The following is a 26,224-nucleotide window of genomic DNA, read 5'->3' on the forward strand; positions in this document are numbered from 1 at the left end:
GCAGTCAAGAGATATGTAAGAATTATATGCTAACTTTTGGAACCTATTAATGTATCTGTATATCATGAAAATTGTATCCCTAAAATTAACCCAATATGAAGGTGATTTTTTTGTTCTCCTTTTCACATGGCCTTATGTGTATTATATATTGTATGTTGTATCTCCCCAAGCCCCATAATCAATCCCATGTAATTACTTTGGCTAAATCACTAAATATTCTACAAAATGAATAATGAATGCTTTCACTAGAGAGGTAATTCAGTAGTTAGGAACACTGACTGCTCTTCCCGAGGGCCCATGTTTGATTCCTGGGACCACTATGGCCTATACAGTTGCTCGTTACTCAAGCTGTTTGGGATAAGACACCTTCTTCAGGTCTCTGAGAATACCAGAAATGCACATGATGCACAGACATAGGTACAGCCAGAAAGTCCATACACATAAAATAACAAAAGAATCCTAAAACAAATTAATGTTTACCATTCACTTTGATGATTTATACACATGTACACATGTATACACGTACACATACACACAAACACACATACACACACATGCAAGCACGCACACATACACGCACACACACACCACAGAAAAGATGAAATAGCAATTCTCCCCTAAATACAAACATGAATACACATCATTCAACTTTATAGTTTATGACTAGATGGCTACTATACCCTTACCTCTTAAACCTGGAAAACCAGGTGGACCAATTTCTCCAGTAAGTCCTCTATCTCCTTTTTCACCTGGGGGTCCAGGAGGCCCTTTAAGAAAATTACAAGTACTGACTATAATTATAAAGCATAGGCAAGGTTTTTTTTATTTATCAAAACAGTTATATGGAAATCCAAAGATTTATATTTGCTGTACATTAACATAAAATGAATGATCTGACCTTCCTAAATGGCTGAGTACTCTGCTGTTGATAACTTTAATAGCTTCATCGAAGAAAGATGTCATCACCTCAAATTAAATCACACAAATAGGTATTAAATATTGTTGTGAGGTTAACACTTTGCTAAGTTCTAAGAACTGGTAGCAGAGAAAGAGATACTGTAATAACACATAATGGCATCAATATTGTGCCCATACCAAAATCTTATGTTTGAGATACTTTGAAAAATGTGTGTGTATGAATGTGTTTGTGTCACAAGAAATTAAGAACATTTTATAATAGACAGATTGTGAGTATTAAAAATATTAAGGACCACCGATATAAATTGGGGTAGAGCATTACATATAGTATGTGTGAGCCCCTAGCTTCAATCCCAGCACCAGTAAATAAATGAATAAGAGAAAAAATGAATCAGCAACGACTAAGTCAAATTTTACTATATAGTTCATAGGTGCTGGCTTTATGTTTTGTTGGTATTAAGATTTGAAGAACCCTACTTGTTTTGGGGAGGTGGTCTTGTTTATGTTTTGTTGTTGGTTTTGAGACAGCCTTGGCTGTCCTGGACTCACTTTGTAGACCAGGCTGGCCTCAAACTCACAGAGACCCACCTGCCTCTGCCTCCCTAAGTGCTGGGGTTACAGGTATGAGCCACTATGCCTGGCTCCCACTTTTTAGTTGTCTTAAACTAGTAAAAGTTGGGAAAAACTTTATGTGGTTACTAATTTCTAATATAATATAATATACTATAATATACTAATGAGGGAATTTTTAGAAATAATGAATTAGCACTTGATAGACATGGGGGATGAAATGAGCTGGTCCAATTTGAAATTAGTTACAGTTAGAGAGAAGGGAGGCAGAACTGTGAAGAATTCATATCAAAAGGGAATTAAATTAGGAACTTTGTTGAATCTTCAAAAAGAATGAAAGAAGGGAGGGAAGGAAGGAAGGAAGGAAAAATGAAAATGAGAGAGAAGGGTTATGGAAATGGGAACTGTTTAGGAACTGATTGTTGTCTTAAATCAAATTCTTGGATTTCATTGGATTAGACAACAAATGTCTAATCCAAAAATTCTCTACCTGAAGTTCTAGTTAGTGAGATCACAGACATAACAGAGAGAAGAATGCAAGTAAGAAAAACCAAAATCCACAGCAAGGATTTCTCCAAAATACACAAAGATCTCTTATTGTCACATTCTACACCTACAGTTTTAAGCAATTTTCCAAAAAAAAAAATATTTAAAAATATAAACAAAACCAGAGGATTAGGTGGAGTTGAGTGGTAGAGTGCCAACCCAGCATGTATAAGGACCAAAGTTTGATCTCTAGCACTGAAGAGGAGAAAATGGCATCTGTGTAATCATGCTTGTTATACTCTTGTCCTCATTCCTTTATTTTTATTTCATTTTATTTTTATTTCATTAGTTATAGTAACTAATTCTTCAGTCAGTCATATAAAGTACACACAATAGAGAGTAAATACTGGACCACTTAATAGGACAGATGGCCATCCATAGGTGTTTGGAACTCAGGAGCCAAATCCTCATCAATTATTATTCTCAAAAAATAACCAAAACAACTGTGGACATAAAAACATGTATCAAGTAAGGGCTCTGGAAAAATTAAGAACAAACAAAGAAAGTGACACCAAGATCAGACCATTGATTTTGGCTAAATGAACTTCTAAATGATTTGTTTCATGCAGAAGAAAGATGATCCAGAAGAGATGAGTGACATAGATTTTTAAAGGAGTTATTGGCTATCTCATGAGCCAGTCTGAAGAAGCTTTTTTAATAAAAAGTAAGAAGAATAATATAGACTAAACTTTGGTTTTTAAAAGTTCATAACATAGAAATGGCCTGCCCCTTCTAATGGAGAGGACCAGGGTGTGTGTAGTGAGGTGAAACGCTTTCAGTTCCACGTAGAGCTCCATTATCTTTTAAGATGACCAGCATTAACATATATTACAACACATTTCAATAGCAATGAAGACAAGAGTAGTTTTTCATAAAGTTTCAAAACGCTCTTTGGTAACTTTGAAGAAGAGATAAATTCAATTAAAAAAAATCCAGATCAACTAAATAAAAGACAGAACAAGAAAATGAGAAATATAAACCAAGCTAGAATAAGAGGGGAAAAAACTGACAACAAAAACTTAAGTAGTAGAACTAGATACAGAAAAAGAAGTTGTCAGGTTGTATTTTTAAAAGCAAGCATTTTTTCCAGGAGATAAACTTTGAAAATGAAGACCGGAAAGTCAAAACTGTAGGAAAAGATCCACACAGTGAAAAGTACTAACCTCTAATATATTGATATACATGACTTGTTCTTGTTTTAAAAAATCGGTAAGGCTTATTGGAACTATAGAAACACTTGATACATCTAAGATTATTTTGAAACATTCAGGAGGTGTTTCTAATTAAAAGAACAGACAGGTAAGAAATAGAGTTATAGCATGCTAATATGGTCCTGTATGTTCTGTTTGTTTTGTTTTCTGAGACAAGCTCTCACTATGAGGCCTCATCTGGCCTCAAACTTGTGGTGACCCCCACCTCAGATGCCGAGTGCTGAGTTACCACATCTGGCTTTGCATTTCTCTTTAAGGAATTCTAGGGTATGATTGAATTTACCAAGTTGCTGGACTTCATATTAAAGTTTCTTCTGTGAATCTGTAGTAACTGAAGCCTCAAAAATATTTACTTTAAATAATAGAACTTCAAATACCAAATGTCTGCATAAAAAGGCAAACTTTAACGTTTCATTTTCAGGACAAGAGGTTTTACCTTGAATTATGGTGATATTTTTCAGTGTCTGTGAGTGTTCCCAGTCCTTTAGTCTCAGGTCGTTAGTGATGTTATTCAGTACTTTCACTTCCTGTTTTACTTCCTGTTCCACATGCTCTTGTTCTTCTTTCACAGACTGGATTTCTGCTGATACTTTGTATACACGTTCCTCTAATTTACTGATGTTCTACAAAATACAGTACACATCACAATCGTTACACACAATTAGGAAGTATGTAAGTGTACAGAATTTTTGAAATGTGGATGTTTTAAACAAATATAGCATTAAGGGAGAGTTATAGGATAACACTAAGAAAATGAGTATTCAAAAATTGTATTTTCTTTGGCTGTAAAGCATTCATTAAAATCCCTAGTTAAACAAAACAAAATTATTTGGCTAAAGATTTAAGAATGCTTCTATTTCCAAATACACAAATGTCAAATGTTTAAAACTTAAAAAACTTCATAGGGGCTTTATCTATTGTGACATTTCTTTACAGTGTATTTGGGGAAAACATTTGTATTTTGTGAAAGTGTTTTAAAGTGACAGCTAAAGTTTAATGTCGTTCTCAGTGGTAATGGTGCTAAGGAGAGTTTCAAGTTCAGTAAGATATCCAAGTTGTATTTTTTATAATATTTTATTCTTAGATTTTATTGCCTATAATTTTGATGTGTTCTTATTTTATCAGTTATAAACACACTGTATATAGATATATGCACACACACAGTGTGTACAGCTTTTTTCTTTTTTCATATCTCTTTGGGATAGAATTGTTTGTGCTTTTTGGCCATAAGTCTGCTATTTAGTTAAGAGTGATCTTCACATCCTGCTTTTCTTTCCAGTGTTGAGATTGTAGGCATGTCCTACCATTCATTTTTCATATAGAAAATATGTGAACAGAAGAAGACTTATTTTTGTTTTACAATTGGATCCATTTAAACAGACTTTTAAAAAATTGTATGTATGATATGTGTATATGTGTGTATATGTATACTCATGTGCTCTTGTGTGAGGGTGTACACTGGCCACATCTCATATGTGGAGGACAGAGGACAAGCTTTGGTCTCAATGTTTGCCTTCCAGCTTGTTCGATAGCTCTTAAAGACAGCTGATTTGTGATTTTCAGGAGACGGTCGTGGCATTGTTTCCCATCACACCAATAGGTTTGTTGGGATAACAGATGCATCCCTTTCTGACTTTGTATGGGTACTGGAAATACATACATTCTCCAGTCCTCACACTTCTCCATCAGTGTTGATTCCCTGATCCTTATCTCAACATTTAAAAGACAACGCCCATTGTGGAAACTTGGCTAACGACTCAGTGCTATTGAAGTCATGGTTATTGGAGGAAGATCTACAACCACTAATTTGATAAATAAGCATAAACATTCACAACAATCTATAAAGTCCTTATACGGTCGTCTATAAGGTCCTTATAAGCACTGATAATTGTAGTCTTCGCTTGTCATCAAGGAAATTTCTCTTTGAATGATGGAGGCCACTACAGATAACCACAAATAATCAAAATGCAGGATTGTGAAGTACAATTTGAAATGATACATCTGTGAAACACTCATGTACCTAAAGATTAAGGAACACCTTGGAAGAGAGGGCAGAAAGATAGAGCAAGAGGGTCGAGGAGTTTGCTGTGAGATTATGTCTCTGAGCAATATCAGAAGCTATGACTATAAAGTCTCACCAACAGGATGGCTCAAATGTGGGATGAACAAGGATGGCCCCCGTGAACATGCCCAACTAGGCAGAGAAAAGTGCAGGAGGCGTCAACCTTACACAAAGAACTACAGATAAGGATAGTGGAAAGCAGAAGAGGTGGCCTTCCCCAACTGGCTGCCCTGTGCCAAATGGTCAGTTTGAAAACACACGAGCAGGTAGCTTTATGAAGACTGAACAGGTTATATTTAGGAACCTATATGTATATGCATGGAGTAACAATTAGTGAAAAATGGGCCATGGATTAGTGAAAAATGGGGCCACAGATCTGAATATGATGGTGGTAAAGATACAGATGGCTTGGAGGCAGGAAAATAAGGGAGAAAAGTTGTAATTAAACTCTATCATAATGTTCTGTTTGCTTGCTTGCTTCCTGGTTTCGTGTTACTGGACTGAACCCCGGATTGATGCTAGGCTCTATGTCTGCTATGTTAGCCCCCTACCACTGAGCTACATCTTTAGACAAACAGTAACTTATCTGGAAAACAACTTCATTAAGAGTGAATTTTGTTGATCTCTTATTATTGAGGATGTAATTTAATTTCAATGTTGTCCCCTTCTCTTTCCTCCATACAAACCCCCTTCTCTCCTTCAAATCACAACAATTAACAATAAAAGAGGCCACCTATGAATTCCAAGAATGATATTTTATAAGGAATATTTACTTCAATGATGCTGGTATTGTTTAAACATTGATGGTAATAGTGTTTACATATAAAGATCTCAAGTCTTAGATATTTTAAGACAAATACATTTTTTAATATAGGTAGTGAAATTTTATCCAAATACATAGTTCTTATGAAAAGAAACAAGGGGAGTTACTCAATAAAAATAGAATCATCAAACATAAAAAATCATAACATTAAAATTTTTAACTTTTAACTTTCCTTTTGTTCTTTTTCTTAAATAATATATTTTATTAATTTATTCATATTACATCTCAATTGTTATCCCATCCCTTGTATCTTCCTATTCCTCCCTCCCATTTTCCCCTTACTCCCCTCCCCTATGACTGTGACTGAGGGGGACCTCCTCCCCCTGTATATGCTCATAGGGTATCAAGTCTCTTCTTGGTAGCCTGCTATCCTTCCTCTGAGTGCCACCAGGTCACCCCATCAAGGGGACATGGTCAAATATGGGGCACCAGAGTTGGTGTGAAAGTCAGACCCCACCACTCTCCACTCAACTATGGAGAATGAATTGTCCACTGGCTAGAATTTCTTTTTCAGGAGAAAAAAAAAAACCAATCTTGATATTATCAAGGAGTAGCTATAAAATAATCTAGAACCAGGTTATAAAATATAGTACATGGGCCACGTTTAATTCACAAACCAGTTTGTAAATAGATATCACAGTCTTTGCTCATATGTTTGCATGCTGCAGGTGGTAGTTTCTGTACTTCATCATTTCACAGACCATAGAGACCCTGAAGTCTAAAGTTTTCCAATCTGACGTACAAGGCAGCTTCACTAACAACTTCTCTGAAGTATGTTTCTCCTGACCATCACAAAGGGGATGGATGGGTGATCATTCTATAATCTGAATGAACTACTGCCTTTTGTGTTACTAGGTTTTTTTTATGGTTAATGCAAGCTTTAACAGAGGTAGAAGCTGTAATGCATATTCAATAGTATGATGTTTATATACTGTTATTCCATTAAGAATTCATGACCAAAATATGTTTATATTATTCAAATTTTATTTTAATTACCAATGCAACAAAATTTATATATGTCTTCTAGAAATGGCAAAATAAATTATCCCAAAATTCTATTTTGTAATGTATTCATGTAAATAAAGTTTATATTGCTTTAATGGTGAAGGAATATTAAATTATTGATAGAATTCACACATACTGGGATTCAACTCTCCAGATATGCTCAGGTAATCTAAATTTCACAATTAGTTTAGTCTAACAAGGCAACACATGGTATTTATAATATTAACCCACCTTAATGCTCTAGATCCATGGGAAATAGTCTTCTTTCTCTACAAGTCCTGAAAAGGTTCCAGTTAAAACTATCAAAGCCTTTTATTACTCAGAGGAGCAGGGGTAAGCAGATGAGGTAGAAAAAGGGCTTTGCATATTCTGCTTCAATGAACTGCTTAAGGTAATAGAATCTGGATGAACTTAGTTCCGGAATACAACCATGCGTTTGTGTTCTGAAATGCTTACCTCCTGTTGCTTGGCTGTGAGCTCACGGACATTGTGATCCAGTGTTTCTGTACGCATCTGGACATAAAGCTGTGTGGTATTCAGATGCTGCAAGGACTTGGTGATTTCATCTAGCAAGTTTCCATGTTCCTGGACTGACGAAATCAAGGAACTTAACTTCAGAAGAACATCACTTAGACTCTGGTCGGTTGTCACACTGAAGTTCTGGAAGCGTTCTGCATCTATGACGTTGGCTTCTGAGTCTGCAAGGCTTTGGACTCTCTTCTCCATCTCCTTCATGTGTTCCATGACAACTGTGAGTCTCATTTCAGCTTTACTGGCATTTTCTTTGCCAATCAGGCTTTGGGATGTATCACTTGTGTTAGGTGAACCAACTAAGCAGCTCTTCCTTTCCCAATTCATTATGTGAGCTGAATATTTAAACAAAGATTGATCAAGTCATAGCCTATATCTTTCTGTACATATCACTCATTTCTATGTCCCTACATTCCATTCTACCTAGGTATGTTTATTGCCAGCCTAACTCAAGAATTGGCTTTACATTGATCAGACTCAGTACATTACTACAAATCACACAGTCTCCTTAACCCTTTCTATGTTAGAATTTATTCTAGTATAGACCAATTTTTTTTTAATTTGGTGCTTGTTAATCTTCTTGGTCATTGTGTTTTTTCTGATAATTATAGGAAATTCTTACAGAAATGTACTATACCCCACTCCATGCACTGATTTTATTAAAAAATGAGGTCATGTTAAGCAGTTCTTCTGGAATTAGCCTGTGGGACATATTTACATTAGGGTGACAATTACACAAACAATACATAGAATAAGCTGAAGACTAATGCCACCCATGGTATTGGTAAACTGTTGGTTCATCACTGATCCTACCAGAAAAATGCTTACCTAAGTTAATCAGGTTAATTTTTCTAACAGAAATTTAGGAAAATATATTTTTCTTTAAAAATGCATTGTTCTCATTAGTATGTTTTTGTCTACTATAAAATATTTCATCATAGCATAAAATATGAAAAAAATAATTAACAATATATATTATAAGTCTGGATGAAACTTGGTTTCATATTTATCAAATAGTGTTTGTTTCCAGTAACACTGTTATTTTGCTAATTGGTTTGTGAGACAAGGCTTCACTGTATATCTCAGTGTGGTTGTGAAATTGTTATATATCCCAGGCTAACCTCAAACTCGTGACCCTCCTGATGTAGTTGCCTCTTCAGTCTTGGAATCACAGAATCTGAAACTGCCTTTTAATTAATTCAGTGTCATGTTATAAACATTTTCTATTTTTAAAATAATTTTCTACAATACAATAAGGTAAATCCAATCTATCCTATAATGTATCTGCCAGATTTGTTTAGAAAATTCACGAATTTCTTCACATCCTTGCCAGCATGAGCTGTAACCTAAGTTTTTGAACTTTGCCATTCAGATATGTGTAAGATGGAATCTCAGATCATAATTCTTCTTGCTATAGGTGGTTTATTATATATATGTGTGTAATAATATAAATGAATATGTAAAAAATTAAAATGTTTAATTAATAAAAAATATAGTTTGCAAATTAAGTTTGCTTTTATTTTTGGTAGCACATTCAATATTTTGAAAATCAGTTAACCCAATTAAGAAACGGGGCTCAGAACTAAACAGAATTCTCAACAGAGGAATATCAAATGGCTGAGAAACACTTAAAGAAATGCTCAACGTCGTTAGTCATCAGAGAAATGCAAATCAAAACAACACTGAGCTTCCATCTTACATCCACCAGAATGGCTAAAATCAAAAATTCAAGTGACACCACATGCTGGCAAGGATGTGGAGAGAGTGGAACACTCCTTCATTGCAGGTGAGAATGCAAATTGGTACAACCACTTTGGAAGTCTATCTGGCATTTTCGTAGAAAAATGGGAATAGGGCTTCCTGAAGACCCAGCTATTCCACTCCTTGGAATATACCCAGAAGATGCTCCACCACACAACAGGGACATATGCTTAACCATGTTCATAGCGGCCTTATTCATAATAGCCAGAACATAGAAACAGCCTAAGTGTGCCTCAGTAGAAGAATGGATAAAGAAACTGTGGTTGTACATTTACACTATGGAATACTATTCAGCTATTAAAAACAAGGAATTCCCGAAATTTGTGGACAAATGGATTGAACTAGAAATGATCATAATGAGTGAGTTCACTCAGAAGCAGAAAGACTCAAATGATATATTTTCTCACTTATATCTAGACACTAGCTCAAGGGACATGTCCCATGTAAGTCTTCACTTACCAGGATACTGGGACAGAGAGGAGGACATCCTATTGGCACTTTAGGTGAGAGTAGCATGGGAAAATGAGGAAATAGAAGGATCTGGAGGGTCTTAGAAACTTACAAGAAGAACATTATGATGGGCAGATCTGGGCCCACGGGTCCTGCTCAAACTATGGTACCAGCCAAGGATAATACAGGCAGTAAACTTCAAATCCCTACCCTGATCTAGCCAATGGACGGGGAATTCTCCACTATTGAGTGGAGAGTGAGGACTGACTTTCACATGAACTCTGGTGCCCCATATTTGACCACGTCCCCTGGATGGGGAGGCCTGGTGGCACTCAGAGGAAAGATAGCAGGCTACCAAGAAGAGACTTGATACCCTAAGAGCATATACAAGGGGACGAGGTCCCCCTCAGTCACAGACATAGGGGAGGGGAGTAGGGAGAAAGCGGGAGGGAGGGAGGAATGGGAGGATACAAGGGATGGGATGACAATTGAGATGTAATATGAATAAATTAATAAAATATTAAAAAAGAAAATGAAAATAATTATCTCAGTAGTATAAAACAAACTAAAGTCACAAAAAAGTTACCATTTGTAATATAGCCATACTCCTGTTAATAAAAGAAGCAAAGCAAAACAAAACAAAAAAAAAAAAGAAAGAAAGAAAGAAATTCAGGCTTGTGATGAATATCTTCAAGAATAGCTATTTTACTCAATGGAATTTGAGGACTATAATGAGCTGCTAAAACGTCTTTCCAAATGGGCATATATTCTCTAAATTAACCAATTATAGAATGATATATGGTAAAATTTATGAAATAAATAAAGATGAAAGGTAATAAAACATTGATTTTAAATATTAAAAATTCGATATATTGTAAATATAGAAATATTAAAATATTTACTACTAATCTCTAATGATATGATATTTGAGGAAAGCCAACAAATTATAATTCTGTATATATTTTACTTGCATTCTCCTTTTACATTCTTAATAGTTTGGTATGTAACATTTTCCACATATGACTTTATTGAGCAGGAAAAGTATATCTTCACATAACTAAAATATCTAAATATATGACAAATTCATATGTAACATGAACCTGTTGAATTTCTTAGTTTCAGCAGGTATTATAGAGTTTTTATTAAGTAAGATGAAAGAGAAATCCAGCTAGTATTATCACTAAATTTGTGTTTATACTGGACCAAACTGATCCTGGAAGCCAGGTCCATGCCTCACTTGCCAGTTTGATTGTTCTAGGAAGTTACATATCCTGTCCTTGTGTAGCTTTCTTCAACCACGTAAAAGTGACTGTGACTGAGTGGAATAAATATTTAGACCTCATCACAGGCAGATGGCATTGTTGAAACTTCTACTAATTACAATGTGAATTTTACTTGAAGCATATATCTTAAGAGAATCCTTGAAGCTCACCCTCAAGGAAAGAAATGTCTGGTAACTAATAATTATGTACATTAACAATGAGTGTTATAATTTTTAATGAAAAGTATGTTATATTTCAATGCTTATTCTGATACTAGATTATTGAATTGAGTCATGTATCCATGGCAACATTTTGATGTGGTCTGCAACAGGGACCACAATTATTGTAGGTCAATAATTCTGTATTTCTTAATCCATCAATAAATTGGGCATATAAGTATATATACTTGCCATGGATCATCGATTTACTAATTTCAGAATGAGAAGCAAGTCTCTATGTAGTCATCAATTTAATGTTTTATTTATTGACCACCTATGGTGTGAAATATCACTTGGATAGCTAGGAAGAGAAACTCATTCCTCATCAAGGAAACTTCTCTTTGGAATAGAGAGAGACCACTACAGAAAAACACAGTCAGCTAAAATTCCTAAGTAGAGAGCCCCAGTCCAAATGGATGCATCTACAAAACACTTTCCCACTTAAAAGCTCAGGGAACATTGCATAATAGGAAGTGTAAAAGTTATAGGAGCTGGAAGACTAGGAACTTTTGTCCAATTAACTCTCCTACTAACATCAGATGGTGCACCTGTAAAGTCTCACCCACAAGACTTCCCAAACACAAACTGAACAAGGGTGAAACTGAGTAAGTAAATAAGAAAATGACATAAATAAAATTTAAAAGGAAAGATTGCTTTCTGAAAATATAGCTAGATAAAGAACGTCACAAGGACAAAACCAAAAAAACATACCAAACTGCACAGGAGAAATCCCACAAGGCCTCAAGCATACACAAAAATCTACAGTCAACTGAGGAAAGAGTTTATATTTTCAAAGGTCATTATTTTTTTTTCTGGTGAGATGGCATACTTTAATGTCTCTATTTTATACTGAAAGAAAGCAAACTTTTCTGACATATGCAAATATCTAGGGAACTGGTGATATGTGAGTCTATGCATCATCTTTACTCTTTCATGTAGTAATATCTTTTACTATCCAACATTTATATTATTTTGAGAAAATATTTTTTATATTTCAGTATCAATTTATGCACATCAGTTCTATAACATATCCTCTTGTCTTGGTCCAGTCTTACAATCCTATTTTCTGTCAGTAATACTTCACATTCTTTAAGAAAGGCATAAAAACAAAGCATGTCGAAAAATAATAAAACAACTTTTCACATACTAGCTACTTTAGATTTGAAAAGCTTTATGCTCATTTACTTCAGTTATCAACTCAGATGCTGTGCCTTAACTTCCAGCATTCTACACTGGGAATCTTTTGACATCATATCTTTATACTCAATGCATTTTAGCTCTTCTTTGAAAGACATTGTAATCTGGTGCTAAGAGTGATAAATACATTAACAATTACCTGTTACAAGTACATGACAGTGACAGTAAGTTCTACTTAAAATTCTGGTTAATTGGGACCTAGTTTGAATTTATAAGAGTATAACATTCTATTTCCTATCTGTCTTAATAGGTGCCTACTATAATTTTAAGACACGGAAAACCACAGATCAATTTGGTCAATCACAGAGCAAGTGTATGACTTGTAATATTTCCTAATAGTCCAAGATCTTTGAACTTGAATACAAGCCCGGAGATTTTTCAGGTTTTTGTCTCCCTTGATCACGGCCTACTGAGGCCACTGTGCTTGAGGTAAGTTCTGTAGACAGTGTTTTACATAAAAGGGATAAAATGTACCCAAATTCTAACATATATATATTTGATGACCCCAAGAAAGACATACCATTCACACTGCATTTCACAGTGCAGATTAACACATACACAATGAGTAGATAGATAACCTTGCTCATGAAGAATCTGCATCATTAGTAACATCTGTTCCCTTTATTTAATAGCTGTCATTTGTTCCATATCTGCTTTGGTTTTTATGTTAAGGTTTTGTTTTCACTGAGCTTTTAATGGCTAAAACAGGAATTTTAAAAAAAGAATAAAAAGAAATATACTCTTGGCTAACCCTATAACAATTCTATTTATTATAATAAACAAATTACACTAGGAGAGAGTAGATGAGAGAGTTTACAATACAAAAGTCATAGATGGAAACACATGCTCTATTACCAAGGAGTTTCAGTTTTCTGGTGTGGATAATAAAGATAATTATAGTATCTGCTGAAATTGTAATTGTAAAGATGTATTAAGTTAATATGCTGAAAGTATATAGCCCAGTGCTTGAGCATAGTAAATGATGTAAAATGATAAAACAATACCTACTTTTACAATGCTGTTAATTTTCTTAGCTTTTCTTTCTGACTACAATTTGGAAACTGTGTTGATATACTCTTTCCAATTCTCCTTTACAAAGAACCTTTCATTTTGCATTTAGGAACATTTTCTTAGGTAGCTTCGCATGCACATCCAAATGAAGTTTTTCTAACCCATTCCCTTGATGGAACATATAGCAAATATATTGGGGGGGGGGGGAACCAGAGGGAAAAGGAGAATGACAAGACCAAGACCAATGAATATGAATATCAATTAAAATCTAACACATCTGTTCTGGGCAGATAGCCCAGTTGGTAAAGTGCTTTCCTAGCACACGAGTTGCCCTGAGTTCAATTCCAGCAGCACATAAATTAAATGTGTTGATACCCTAGAGAGAGAGACAGAGAGAGAGAGAGAGAGAGAGAGAGAGAGAGAGAGAGAGAGAGAGAGAGAGAGAGAGGAGAGAGGAGAGATCACATGAGATATTCAAGGTCACTATTAACTGCAATAAAATTAGAGCCAGCCTGTGGAAAGGCTACCATATATCCAGGAAAAAATCATATGAAACAGCTATCCCAAATTCAAGCAGACTTTTTAGAGAAGTATTTTCCTGGAGAGCATCACATAGCACCAAAGTAACATTATATATTTTTTAAAATCCCAAAAGATGTTCCTGTGTTATAACTAAAATATATTTAAATTATAGCAAGTGAAACCTATTAACTGGATATAATCATGATTTTAAAATGTGCTATTACTACCTGCTTTCTTCACTTAGGATGTAAAGCTTTCTGAAAAACAAGAATGCTTTCCTGGTATAGACATGGTAGTGTGAATGACATAATTGTTTTCACATTGACAAGTACTTCAAAAACAACTTATTAAATTTGGTCCACATACCTTAGAAGGCAGTGGAGACACACTAAAAATCATAGTTATCTTTATTCTTCACTAGGGGCCATTTCTTATTATGTAATAACTGGAATTTTAGGAGAGCTTTGTCCATCAATAGAAGTGTACATAACTTTGGAGTATAACATACTTTTGAAATAGTCTGAACTTTGCCAGCACTTTCTTCTTATATTTTAAAGAGATAACAGAAAATATAATATAAAATTTAATTACATTTACATGTAGCAGCAATGAGCAAGTGCAGTATAAAATTCAAATGCATTAGCATTTACAAAAGGAAGAAGAGACTCTAATCTCAACCATGTCTAACTTTACATGTACAAGATTATGTAAAACTTTGAAAGATGTAAATAATAATCTAAATAAATGAAGATGCATCCCACAAATTACTTTATGTTTTCTTAAAATTACAGGCATGCATACATACAGTTGAAATAAAAATTTGCCTTTTGAGGGGATAATATTCCCTCTAGCTCATCATTCCTAGTACTGTAATCCTAGACCAGGCAACTTACTACTGTCATTTCCTACAAGAAAATGTTTAACTGCATTCAAAATACTAGTCTATGTCATTCTCATTCTTCATCTGTGATTTTTCTCCATGTGGATTGAGACTATTACAGAAATCCGCAACTAACCAAAATGTAGAGAGCAACTGGCCATAGTACACCTATGCCAAACTGATACACTGACAACACAATTTGTAACTCTAATGATCAGTGAGCATTACAGTAGAGGGGACAGAAAGACTCTAAGAGTCAGAGGACCAGGATATCTACTGAAAGATTGTTTTCTCTACTCATGGCTTGGACTTGCACCAATGAAATGTCAACAATGTGATCACCTACACGAGACCTGAGAAATGAAAACACCAAGTAACATTTCAATAGAGATGGAGTAAAGCTCAAAACGCTCTACGCTTGGACTCTGGTGAAGAATCAATCATCTTAATGATGAGTTCCTAGATGTGTTATGCGATCTCCAGAGGGCAGCCCTAAATACATATGCATTTGAGCAACACTAAATGAACCCAACAGCTACCTATCTATCTGTCATCTAGTCTATCCATCTAATCTATTTATAGATGTATCTAAACAATAATCTATATAACAATAATGAATAATATAACAGATTTTAGAAGAAGCAGAGGGAAGGGAGGAACTGGAAGGAGGAGAAAGAGAGGGAACAGATGTTAATCTAGCTCATTTTCTTCATGTCAACATTTTTGTTTTGCTCTTTTATATTCTATTTGAAAAATTAATGGTAGAAGTGGTGGGGAAGGTAACAGGGATAAGGATAAAGTGTCACAGGAGACCAGGATAGAGAACATAAATATTTGGGGGGGACATCTTTGGGACAGGGGAGGCTCCCAGGAATCTATGGTGGTGACCCTATCTGAGACTCTTAGAAGTATGGCATATGGAGCCTGAAGTCACTACCTGCTATAGCCAGGTGGGATTTCCAGTGGAGGAAGGGGGCACCAGCCCACTCAAAAAACCTTTGACCCCAAATTTGTCCTTCCAACAAGAATTATAGGGATCAAGATGGAGCAGAGATGAAGGAATGGCAAACCAATGACTTGAGATGCACCCCATGGGAGAGAGCCAACCCCTGAGAGTATTAATGATACCCTATTATGCTTGCGGACAGGAGCCTAGCATAATTCTCTCCTGAGAGGCTTCTTCTACCAGCTGATGGAAACAGGCCCAGAGACCCACAGCCAAACAATAGGCCAAGCTTGGGGTGTTTTGTGGAATAATGGGAGGAAGGATAGAGGGAGTTGAAGGTTCAAAGACACTACCAAAAGATCTACAGAGTAAGCTAACTGGGGCCCATGGGGGCTCACAGAGACTGATCCACTAACAAAATAGCATGCATAGGCTGGACCTGGACCTCCACACACATCTATAGCAGATGTGCAGTTTTGTCATCATGTGGGCCCCCCATCATGTGGGAGAGTAGGGCCTGTCTTTGACTCTGTCACCTGTCTTTGGATCCCTTTCCCCTAGCTGGGCTGCCTTGACTGGCTTCAGTGGGAGATGATACGCTTAGTCAACTTGAGGTGCCAAGGTAGGTTGATACCCCTTGGGTTCCTCCCCTTCTCTGAGAAGGTGAGGAGGGAATGGGTGTAGGGGAAAGTGAGGGTGGGGTGGGGCAGGGAGAAAAGGACAGAAGGTGCTGGGACAGACTTTAAAGTGATTAAATAAATAAATAAATTGTTTCTACTTAATGTTACAGAATCTGTTTTAATCGAATTTGTTGAAATTGAGGAAAGTTTTGCATATGACTTTTCCCTATTACTCTACTATATGAAAGCTGCTATAGTTCTGCTTTTACAATAGGCAGACAAACAAAGTTTCAAAATTCTGGGATACAGTACCTGTCACTATCCCGAGGACAGGTATGATGACAGCAAACACAAGAAGGTAGAGGGCGAGTAGAGCGGCTTTGAAGGACTTCAATTTCTCCTGAAGGGAAGAGCCATTTTTAGGATCTAAAACAGAACAAAATCCCAGCCTGTTATTAAAAACCTTGATTTATCTTTGTAATTGCTGCTGGGGATACGAGTCAGAATGTAAAGTTCTTGCTGAACAAGCAAGAGAATATGATTATATATGACTTTACATTTGTATATCTCACAGTATATGAATGTATCATATAATTATTTTAATGGGACAAATATGATTTACATTTTGACAAAACTTTTGAATGCATCAGTGAAACTCATCCTTTGGATATATCAGGTTGTGATGACTATACTTATCACTTTGACATGCATTTACATAGAACAGGAATTTCTACAATGAGATGTTACTGCAGTTGGACAATGCTTATACTGAGGGAAAATGGTAGATTATGCATTTACTGTGTGGCAAGTGTATGTGTCTATGTGTGTGTTTTTGTGTGTGTGTGCCTCTGTGTGTGTGTAAGTGTGTCTGTGTGTATTGGTATGTCTCTCTCTGTGTGTAGTGTGTGAGTGTGTTTGTGCACATGTGGGGTTCTGTGGAGGCTCATGTTGGTGCCTGGATGCCTTCTTTTGCTGCTCTTCACTCTTCACTTGTGAGGCATGGTCTCTCATGGAAAATTAAAACAACCTACAATACAAACAAGTTAAAATTGTCTGTATTTAAGCCTGAATAAATATGAAGAACCCTGTTTGGGCACCATTCATGTGTCTGGGGCATGCAAATGTCCAGGTCAGGTCATTTGGAACTGGAGTCACAGTTGATTGTGAGTTGACATGTGCATTCTAGGAACCAAACCCAGGTCCTCTGAAAGAGCAAGTTTTTTCAGACACTGATAAATTATTTTGTCTCTCCTACTTCATTTTTGAGACAAGGTGTCTCACTGGACCAAGAAAACAAAGAGACTATTATACAGTCTGTCTACTGAGCCCTGTCTCTGGTTCCCCAACACTGGAATTAACAGGTGTGAATTGTCACATCCCAGTTTATCTACGGAACTCATGTGTGTAAACTCGTACATGGTCCTTGAAGGGTTTACATGTTGTTTCCTCTATGTGAGATGTCCCTAAGTTTTCTCTCTCCATCCACCTCCTCCCATCTGGGCATCGATGGTTAGTAGACTGATAAGGAATTCCGTACTATCACCTTAAGCCTGTCCATACGCTACTGAACAGTGTTCTCTTGTGTTCTTGTCACAATCTGATGCATCTGTTGCAAGTGGGATTTTATCTCCTGAGAAGATATGAAGAGGTGCTAGCTGTAGGTAGCTATGAAAGTGATTTTAATTGGAACTGGGGCCATGGCAGATGTAGCCAAGTATAAATGATGCATTGTGGTGTAAGGTTGATTCTGATGTAATGGTTGCATCTCTACAAGAAGAGAAAAGAATACAAAATTACAGAGGTAAATAAACAATCCTCTCATTAAAGGAGGAAGCATAGGCGTCAGTGAGGCAGGTAAATGCCATGACCACCAAGCATTGTCAGAAACCACTAGAACCTGGGGAGAGACATGACCTTTAAATAGCCTATGTCCCTCCAGATACCTTGATTTAAGACTTTTGGGATAGGGAACTGTGAGGAAACAAACAAACAAATCTCTACTGATTTAAGACACCCAGCCCATCACCTGTGTCACTCTGTCACTTTCTACTTACTGGGAGGAAGTGATGCTGTCATTGAGCGTGCATCGAATTTCACGGACTCTGAGTAGCAGTCAGCATCCTCTGGTTCATCAGGGCAGAGCTGCAGTTTCTCTATTATCTATCAACACATGTGGAATCCATGTGTTGGGTATGAAATTGCTGAGGTTAGTTTTCATGGTGTTGCAAGTTAACATTTATATCAAGATTCGGTTCAAGCAAAGTGTTTAATTAAATATATACATCATATAGACCACTATATTATTCTTTCTCATGACTCTCAATTTAAACATAAGAAGTCAGATTTATGGGGCTGGGCAGAAAGCTGCTAATGCCTGGTATTCAAGCACTAATACCTGGATTTGGATGGCAAGCACTAACTGAAAAGCTACAAGTGGTATAGTTCTGGTGCTTTAAGCTGGAGACAGAGGAATTTCTAGCACTGTGCTGGCCAGTCAATGCAGCAAAGTGGTAAATCTTGAGCACAGTGAGAGATCCTGTCTCCAAATATAGGGTGAAAAAAACCAGAAGACAATATGTAGCATTGATTTCTGGTCTCCACATACAACTACACATATGTCCAGTCGTACATCCTCCAGCTACGCACTCACATGAACACAAACATGCACTCAGATTATGCTACAAATAGAATTCAAAGGCCATATTTTTGAGGTCTCATTGCTGTGTTGCTCTCTGTAGAAAGGCACCTGTGTTTAGAGATATCTGGCCTTTGAGTGTGAGGAGGAGCAGCCTTACTTTTATAACTAAAAACAAAATAATACAATATAAAACAAACCAGAAAGCAAAAAGCAAACACCCAAGTGACAGAAGATAACTAGCCTGGAAAAAAGCAAATGATTTCCCTTAGAACAAATAGTTATACATCTTTGGAACAAATGTTTCCTGTGACTTTCTGGACTGAATTTAGTAAAACATCGCTGAGTGAGTCAGACTTCCTTGCCAAGGCATCTGTTTATCAGTTTAAGAGATAGAGTCAAGTCGCTAGATTTAAATGCACAGGAAAAAGTATAATTTCTTTTTTCTTTCTATTTTAGGGTGTTTTAAATTAATTGCCTAATTACTTTTTCTCCCATGTATTACATCCTGACATCAGTTTCCCCTCCCTCCTCTCCTCTCACAACCCTCTACCCCACATACACCTCCCCTCTCACCCAGACCAATTCCTTTTTGTTCAGAAAAGAGCAGTCTACTCAGTAAAATCATCCAAACACTGCATAACAGAAAGACTAGGCACAAACCCTCTTATCAAGGCCAGATGAAGGAACCCAGTAGGAGGAAAGAGTCTTCCTTCCATCCCATTCTCTCCCTCCTTCCCTCCCCTCCTCCTTTTCTTTCCCTTTTGCTCTTCTCTCCCCCCAACTTTTTCTATTTCTTTAGACTTTTGTATCACACAACATCAATCTGTTCTCTTGTCATTTAAATTCAGTCAATATTTTACTGAGCAATCTCTGCCTGGCCTGGTATTGCACAGTCAGGTGACTACACATGACCCCAGTGCATTACACATTCAAAAGACAGCAAAAAGAACCTTGGGGCATATCAAACATTGTTTTAATATGATACAATGTATATGACACATCAAAATATCGCGAAGCACTCACTAGTGCATATACGTTCAATGGTTAAACACTTATCAAGCATGTGCTAGGTCTCATGCTTAGTTTGAATTATGCAAAAATAAATAAATCTAATCAAATTAAAATTTGTCCATTAAAATAAGTTCATTTAATTAAAATACAAATTTTCCTTTCTTTTTTTTGTTTTATTTCCTTTGTGATACTAGGCATTAAAATCAAGATCTCACCCAAACTTTCATGCTATAGGTTTATTATCATTAACCTAAATTCTAGGCTCCTGAAATTCTACTAAAAAATAAATGCAATAGGATAAAATAACCTAATAAACTACTTTGAGAGCCTAATAAATTTTCAAGCAACAGTGCTGACTGTGGTCAAATGATCTACACTGTAAGAATATTGTCCTGGAAGATAAACAGTGCAATTGTTTTGTTGATCACAGTTTAGGTAGGTTGACTAATTTAGCAAGAATCCAACATCATCTAATGTTTCTTTATTCCCTCCAATGCTGAGCATATGTATAGCACTGTAGTTTTAACTGAGTTCAGAGCAACATCATGAAACTAAACTCAAGCCTGGCCTGGGAATGGAGGACCATCTCTCTCTCTCTTCTAATGGTACTTGCTGCTTTGGAAGATTCATAGACTAGTGGAGATGTGATTAAACCCCTGTCAATATTCTTCTAAAAACGTGGTCAAGGAGATTATTTTTTTTGGCTTCCCACATGTTGGTCATTTCTGAGAACTGGTTTGCACAAATCTGGTGGTGTTCAGTGTGAGGGTGGTGGTCTTTACAGGACCTGGCCACTGGGGCAAAGGTTATCATCTAGTTTCAACAGCCTGAGCTCCTAACAAAATCAAGCTGCATGTTTTCCAGCGTTTGCCCCAGACTTTCCAGAATAAAACACTAATATTAGGAAGAAGGAGCCAGAGTAGAATGATTTGGCTGAATCTTTGAGTTCATTTCCCACTTCCTGTGCATTTTCTATTGTAAGCTGAGCCAGGCTTACCTCTTAGGGCTTGGGCACCCTTTTCATTTCGTCTGTCAAATGGCCCCTGGCTTTGACCACATCATACTGGCATTTTCAGGGACACGTTAACTGTTAACTAGATTTTGGCTAGGATGATTTAAGGGGTATTGTATATTTTGTAAGAAGTTTATATAACCTAGTTTTTAATCTTTAAATTTCAGTAATAAGCCTTAAATCACAGAATTGCTGGTTTTCCTATAGTGATATTCCCAGCTGCTGAGATTTCTTCTGGGGCATACAGGAGGAGTTCTTGTTCCCCCTTTTTAGATCCTAATGATAAACCAAAGTATGATTCCAGTTCAGCACAGTTCACCCTGGTAAATAATAGTGTGCTGTATTACTTAAGGAGCATGGCTGAGGGGTTACTGATAGAAATATGGCTGACCTTTATGCAGGGCCCCCTGTAAAGTCTTCATCCAGCCTGGATAATGGGTCCCCAAATTTGCCCAGATAAAGCCTAATTTCCCTAATAGTTCCTAGCTTATAAGCCTGAATTCCAAGACCCTCACCCTCCAGAGTTCATGAGGTCACTAGCAATTAGGACACAGCAACATACAAATCTCTGGAAGGAGTGGCCAGAGACTTTGGTAAGTAAGTGTTTAGGGACTCCTCCCCCGGGGCCCTGCTCCCTCACTCACACTTTGGAAAGAGAATGTCAATAGTCCACAGGCTCAGTCAAACATGATAGAGTCTCACAAGTAGACACAGTTGGTCACATGAAGTTGGCAGCAGAGAGGACGGGAGCACAGCTCCTTATAACGCTTCCAAACCTCATCCTTGTGTGTTTCTGAACACAGTGTTCTCATCGAGAGGCACTGCGCTATGTAAATGGTGAGTATGGGTGCTGAATGGAGGGAGACGTGGGGTTTTAATCACTGTGGGCAAAATCTGCTCTCAGCCATATGATTTCTGGGATGCCTTTAATAAACATTCAAATTCATGACAAAAGAACATCTTCATGTGCTTCGGCAGCAACAAAGATTCACCATGTATTGGGAGATTTCTCTCAGTTTATCCCTGATAGTTTTAGCCGTGCGTGTGTGTGTGTGTGTGTGAGAGAGAGAGAGAGAGAGAGAGAGAGAGAGAGAGAGAGAGAGAGAGAGAGAGAGAGAGAGAGGAGAGAGAGAGAGAGAGGAGAGAGAGAGAGAGAGAGAGAGAGAGAGAGAGAGAGAGAGAGACATGTAGAGAATATTTTACCAAGAAAACCAACCTGAGAAACATCAAGTTGAGAACAAGCTTGGGTGAGTCAAGGAGAACAATGCATCACTTCCTGGCACAGGCCTACCTGTGGTTATTTCCTGTTTGATTTTTGTTTTGTAACAATGTGTCACGAGGTGAACCAGGGTGGCCTTGGCATGCCCATCTTCCTCTGTCAGACTCCCAAGTGCTGGGATCACAAGCATGCTACAGTGTCCTCCCTAAATCTTGAGAATGAGTGAGCCAAGGCCCACACCTTGTTCTTTGGTCTCTCTCTTAGTCCCCTGATGATCTCAGTGCTTATGTATTTGGTGCAAGGCTCTGGCCTTGATCCCCAGGGCCATAAAATAAAGACAGAACGAAACAGTTAAAATAAAAAAGTTACACAGATGGAAAAGACAAAGTATTTTTTCAAGCTGACTGTGTTTCATAGATCTGCTTGTCCCTCAAGGAAAGTTCATATTTCACACATCTAGAATTTACAGTTCTTTTGTTATACACTAGAAAATGTTTCTCTCTGACTTTCATGAAGTTAGTTAATTGACATAAATGATGTCATTCGTCTATCCCACTTCACCTCAAAGAAATTTATTATTAAATTTATCAGATTGTTTCAGTTTTCATCTGATTATTGTCATCAAAATTTTGGAAATGTAAGTATACATACGCAGGGTGAGTCCTTGCTAGCAGTCTGTGAACAGTTTTACAGCATTTTCATGTGACTGTAAATGTAATTTCCAAGTTAAGAGCCAAACAATTTCACATAAAGTGACTTTTCCCACAACACACCAATGCACTGATAAAGGATTGTGAAATCCTTCGAGCCTGTATAATCTATTAACAGTGTGTTCTCATGAGAAGCAAAACACATCTCTGCCATATCAGCTTTTTATAAGGGGTCAAACGTTCATGGAAGCAGCAACAGGAAAGCCATATGAAAGAACTTGGAGGTTAACACTAACCACAGTCTTCATTCTCAGCCATTTTATCATTAAAACAATGTAGTGAGACGGAAGCTGAGGTAATTCAACTTCTACCATCCTGTCACACTAATATGATAAAATGCCATCATCAATCACAAGACAATTTAGTGTTTGTGTATAGGTTTGGGTTTACACAGTGGGTGTTGCAATGTGCATATTGATTGGTGTAACACATTTCTCTTAATAAGAAAATGTTTTTTTCTCCTTCTTTGAATTTTTTCATATGATATTTAATCAAGCACGAGTAACTTATTTCTATAACCATTTTTTACACCATTCCTTTTCTTGAGCTCACATTGTACTTATATAAATAATGATGCCATAGCTACCGTGGTCAGTTAACCTTATTCTTTTGCTATGCTTTTGTTTTACTTTGCCCTAGTGTTGAACTACTAGACTAAATAAATACTACTTTGAAGTTCCTGATATCAAATGTTGTTTAGAAAAATGGTATAATACACACACACACACACACACACACACTCAGACACACACACACACATGTAATATGAGTGTGGAAATTTTAAACCAAAGGTTCTACAAGAAAATTAACCACCCCCCAGCATTCTCTTACCTTTATTTTGAGACAAGATCTTAAATTGCTCAGGCTGGCCTTGAACTCACTCTGTATAGCTCAGGAATGCCTTAAGCTTGTTGTCTGCCTGACTACCTTGGCATTCCAAGCAGCTGGATAGCAGGCCTGTGAGATTGTGTCTGGCCATTTGTCTTTTCATGTTTACTATATATCATTTCTTCTAAGATAAGTCTCTACTTATATTTTCTATGACCTTCTTACAGTCAATTTCCTGTTAATAGTGGCATAAATTATTCCAATGTAATTGTCCTTATTCTATTAAAATAAAGTCCTTGTTTTTATATAGGTAGATGAAGTTGTATATCATTTTTAAATTTAGTATATTTGTGCAAGCAATGTCTCCATGAAGAAAATGAGCGCATAAGGATCCCTTTTAGAGACGGAACCATATTGTGCCTGAAGATACTGACAGTGATCCTTGGTAGTAAAATAGAAAGGGCATCAATGTCTCAATCTAAACCCCAAAGTGACTGAAAAGAATTTGATCAAGGTAAATTCTGTAAATGTATCAATAATAAAAACAGAAAAATAAATTATAAAAAGATGGCAAATTGGTCCTAAATAGAAAGATGAACTTGTAGATATATGATTTTTAAGAAAGCAGGAGTTCTTTTAAGTGTTTTGAATAATTTTTGTATTTGTAAAATATTAATATGCTATCAATGTAATGGGATACTCTGAAGACTAAGAGAAATTGTAAGCTTTCAGAATACACAGAAAACTGCCAATATACAAATCAGCATTGTTTTACAGTTCTGTATTGTTTTGTGAGCTTTATTTATTTTAGCTTCAACACAAGTCTGTGAGAGATATAGTCACATTTGCTCTATCTTGCATTTAGGAAGCTAAGACATAAATGATTTAAGTATTTTCTCAATGCTGTATAGCTGGAGGTGAGGAATGTGGAGTTTGAAAGCAAGCAGACAGTGTGCTCATACGATGTCAGCCTCTTGCTACTGCTCAAAACATTCATCATTTCGGCTCTGTGACTACTCTGCCACAGTTCCACATGGTCAGTGATAACAGCAGTCTAATTTTATGCTGGGTAAGTCTCAGTCATCCATCCAGATCACCCTAAATTGTAACATCCCCATGAAGATACTTTTATAGCTCTGTCTCCCTTTAAAGTAATACCCACTCCTTTTCACACAGAAGTTACCTATTGCAGTCTTATTCTATGTAGGATGCCCAAACTACATTCACTCTGATCGGGCATTTGCTTTATCTTGAGAACCTCTTACAAAATTCTACATATTTTTTCTTTATATCCTTCTCATATATGTAATTCAAAATGTTGCAGCAGAAGAGTCTCAGCCAATATTCCCTCTCTGCACAAGGAAAGATTAAAGCCCAAAATGCCACGAGATGAGAAAGGTGAGGAAACAAACTAATCTATTGAACAGACTCTGAATGGAGCCAATAACATTTTAACAAAGCACAGATAATTATGTGGTAAAGCTGCTTGGCAATCTTACCATAAAGTAGTTTATTTTGTTCATATTTATTATATTTTCATTAACAAAAACCTTGGCAGGAATTTTTAGTACCTTTTTACCCGTTAAACAACAAAACCAAACAAAGAGTTCTACTAGAAAGTACAGATCAGACACTACACCGCTTTCACCCCCTGCCCATCTCTCTTCTCAACCCCCACACATTCTCCCTGTATACAGCACAGACCCACACCATCAATTCAAATAATTTTAGAAAAAGAAAATAAATTAAAATATACCTCTTTGGACATTGTTGGTTGAAAAGCAGCACCGATTTATACACTTCCCTCTCTTTAGAATTGAAACCCAAAAATCTTTATCACGTCGTATTTCAGCATCTGGCCCACAAGGAAAGGAAATGACACAGTTGTGTGTTGAAAACCGTTCTATGAAATGTGTTTCAATAGCCTTCACATTAACGCACAAGTTTGCAAAATCTAAATTTGTCAGATAAGTCATTCCCCTTTCCTTACAGGACATTGTAAAAAGAAAAGAAGAAGTTAAAAAAAAAAAAAAAAAAAAAAAAAAAAAAAAAAAAAAAAAAAGCAAGAATTTAGACCAGAGTGTAAGCTAACCTCCCACTAGGCATCCCTGGCTAATAAGTTATGTGTGACTTCTACAGCGTTCAGTATTCCCATTCTGTCTTCTTGCAGTCACTCAGCACTGAGAAAAGACATGAAGTTTTGTGTTCTGCTATTCTCCCCTCCTATATTTATAGGAAAGAGTGAAAAAAGGACTAAAGTGCAAAACATAAGG

General features: G+C 36.6%; 1 protein-coding gene across 1 annotated transcript in view; it reads right to left on the reverse strand.

The window, feature by feature from the left end:
* Msr1 (macrophage scavenger receptor 1) overlaps nt 1–25,780 on the reverse strand; it is a 59,437-nt gene extending 33,657 nt beyond the window's left edge. The window contains exons 1-6 of the mRNA XM_051169530.1: nt 25,708–25,780; nt 18,588–18,693; nt 16,846–16,959; nt 7,592–8,001; nt 3,682–3,868; nt 687–767 (exon numbers count right to left, since the gene is read on the reverse strand). Of these exons, the coding sequence (XP_051025487.1) occupies nt 687–767; nt 3,682–3,868; nt 7,592–8,001; nt 16,846–16,959; nt 18,588–18,693; nt 25,708–25,719 (910 nt within the window). The 5' untranslated portion in view covers nt 25,720–25,780. The remainder of the gene's footprint in view (nt 1–686; nt 768–3,681; nt 3,869–7,591; nt 8,002–16,845; nt 16,960–18,587; nt 18,694–25,707) is intronic.
* Nucleotides 25,781–26,224: the final 444 nt, after the last annotated feature.

The sequence above is a fragment of the Acomys russatus genome, chromosome 27 (assembly GCF_903995435.1).
Source record: "Acomys russatus chromosome 27, mAcoRus1.1, whole genome shotgun sequence".
Taxonomy (NCBI): domain Eukaryota; kingdom Metazoa; phylum Chordata; class Mammalia; order Rodentia; family Muridae; genus Acomys; species Acomys russatus.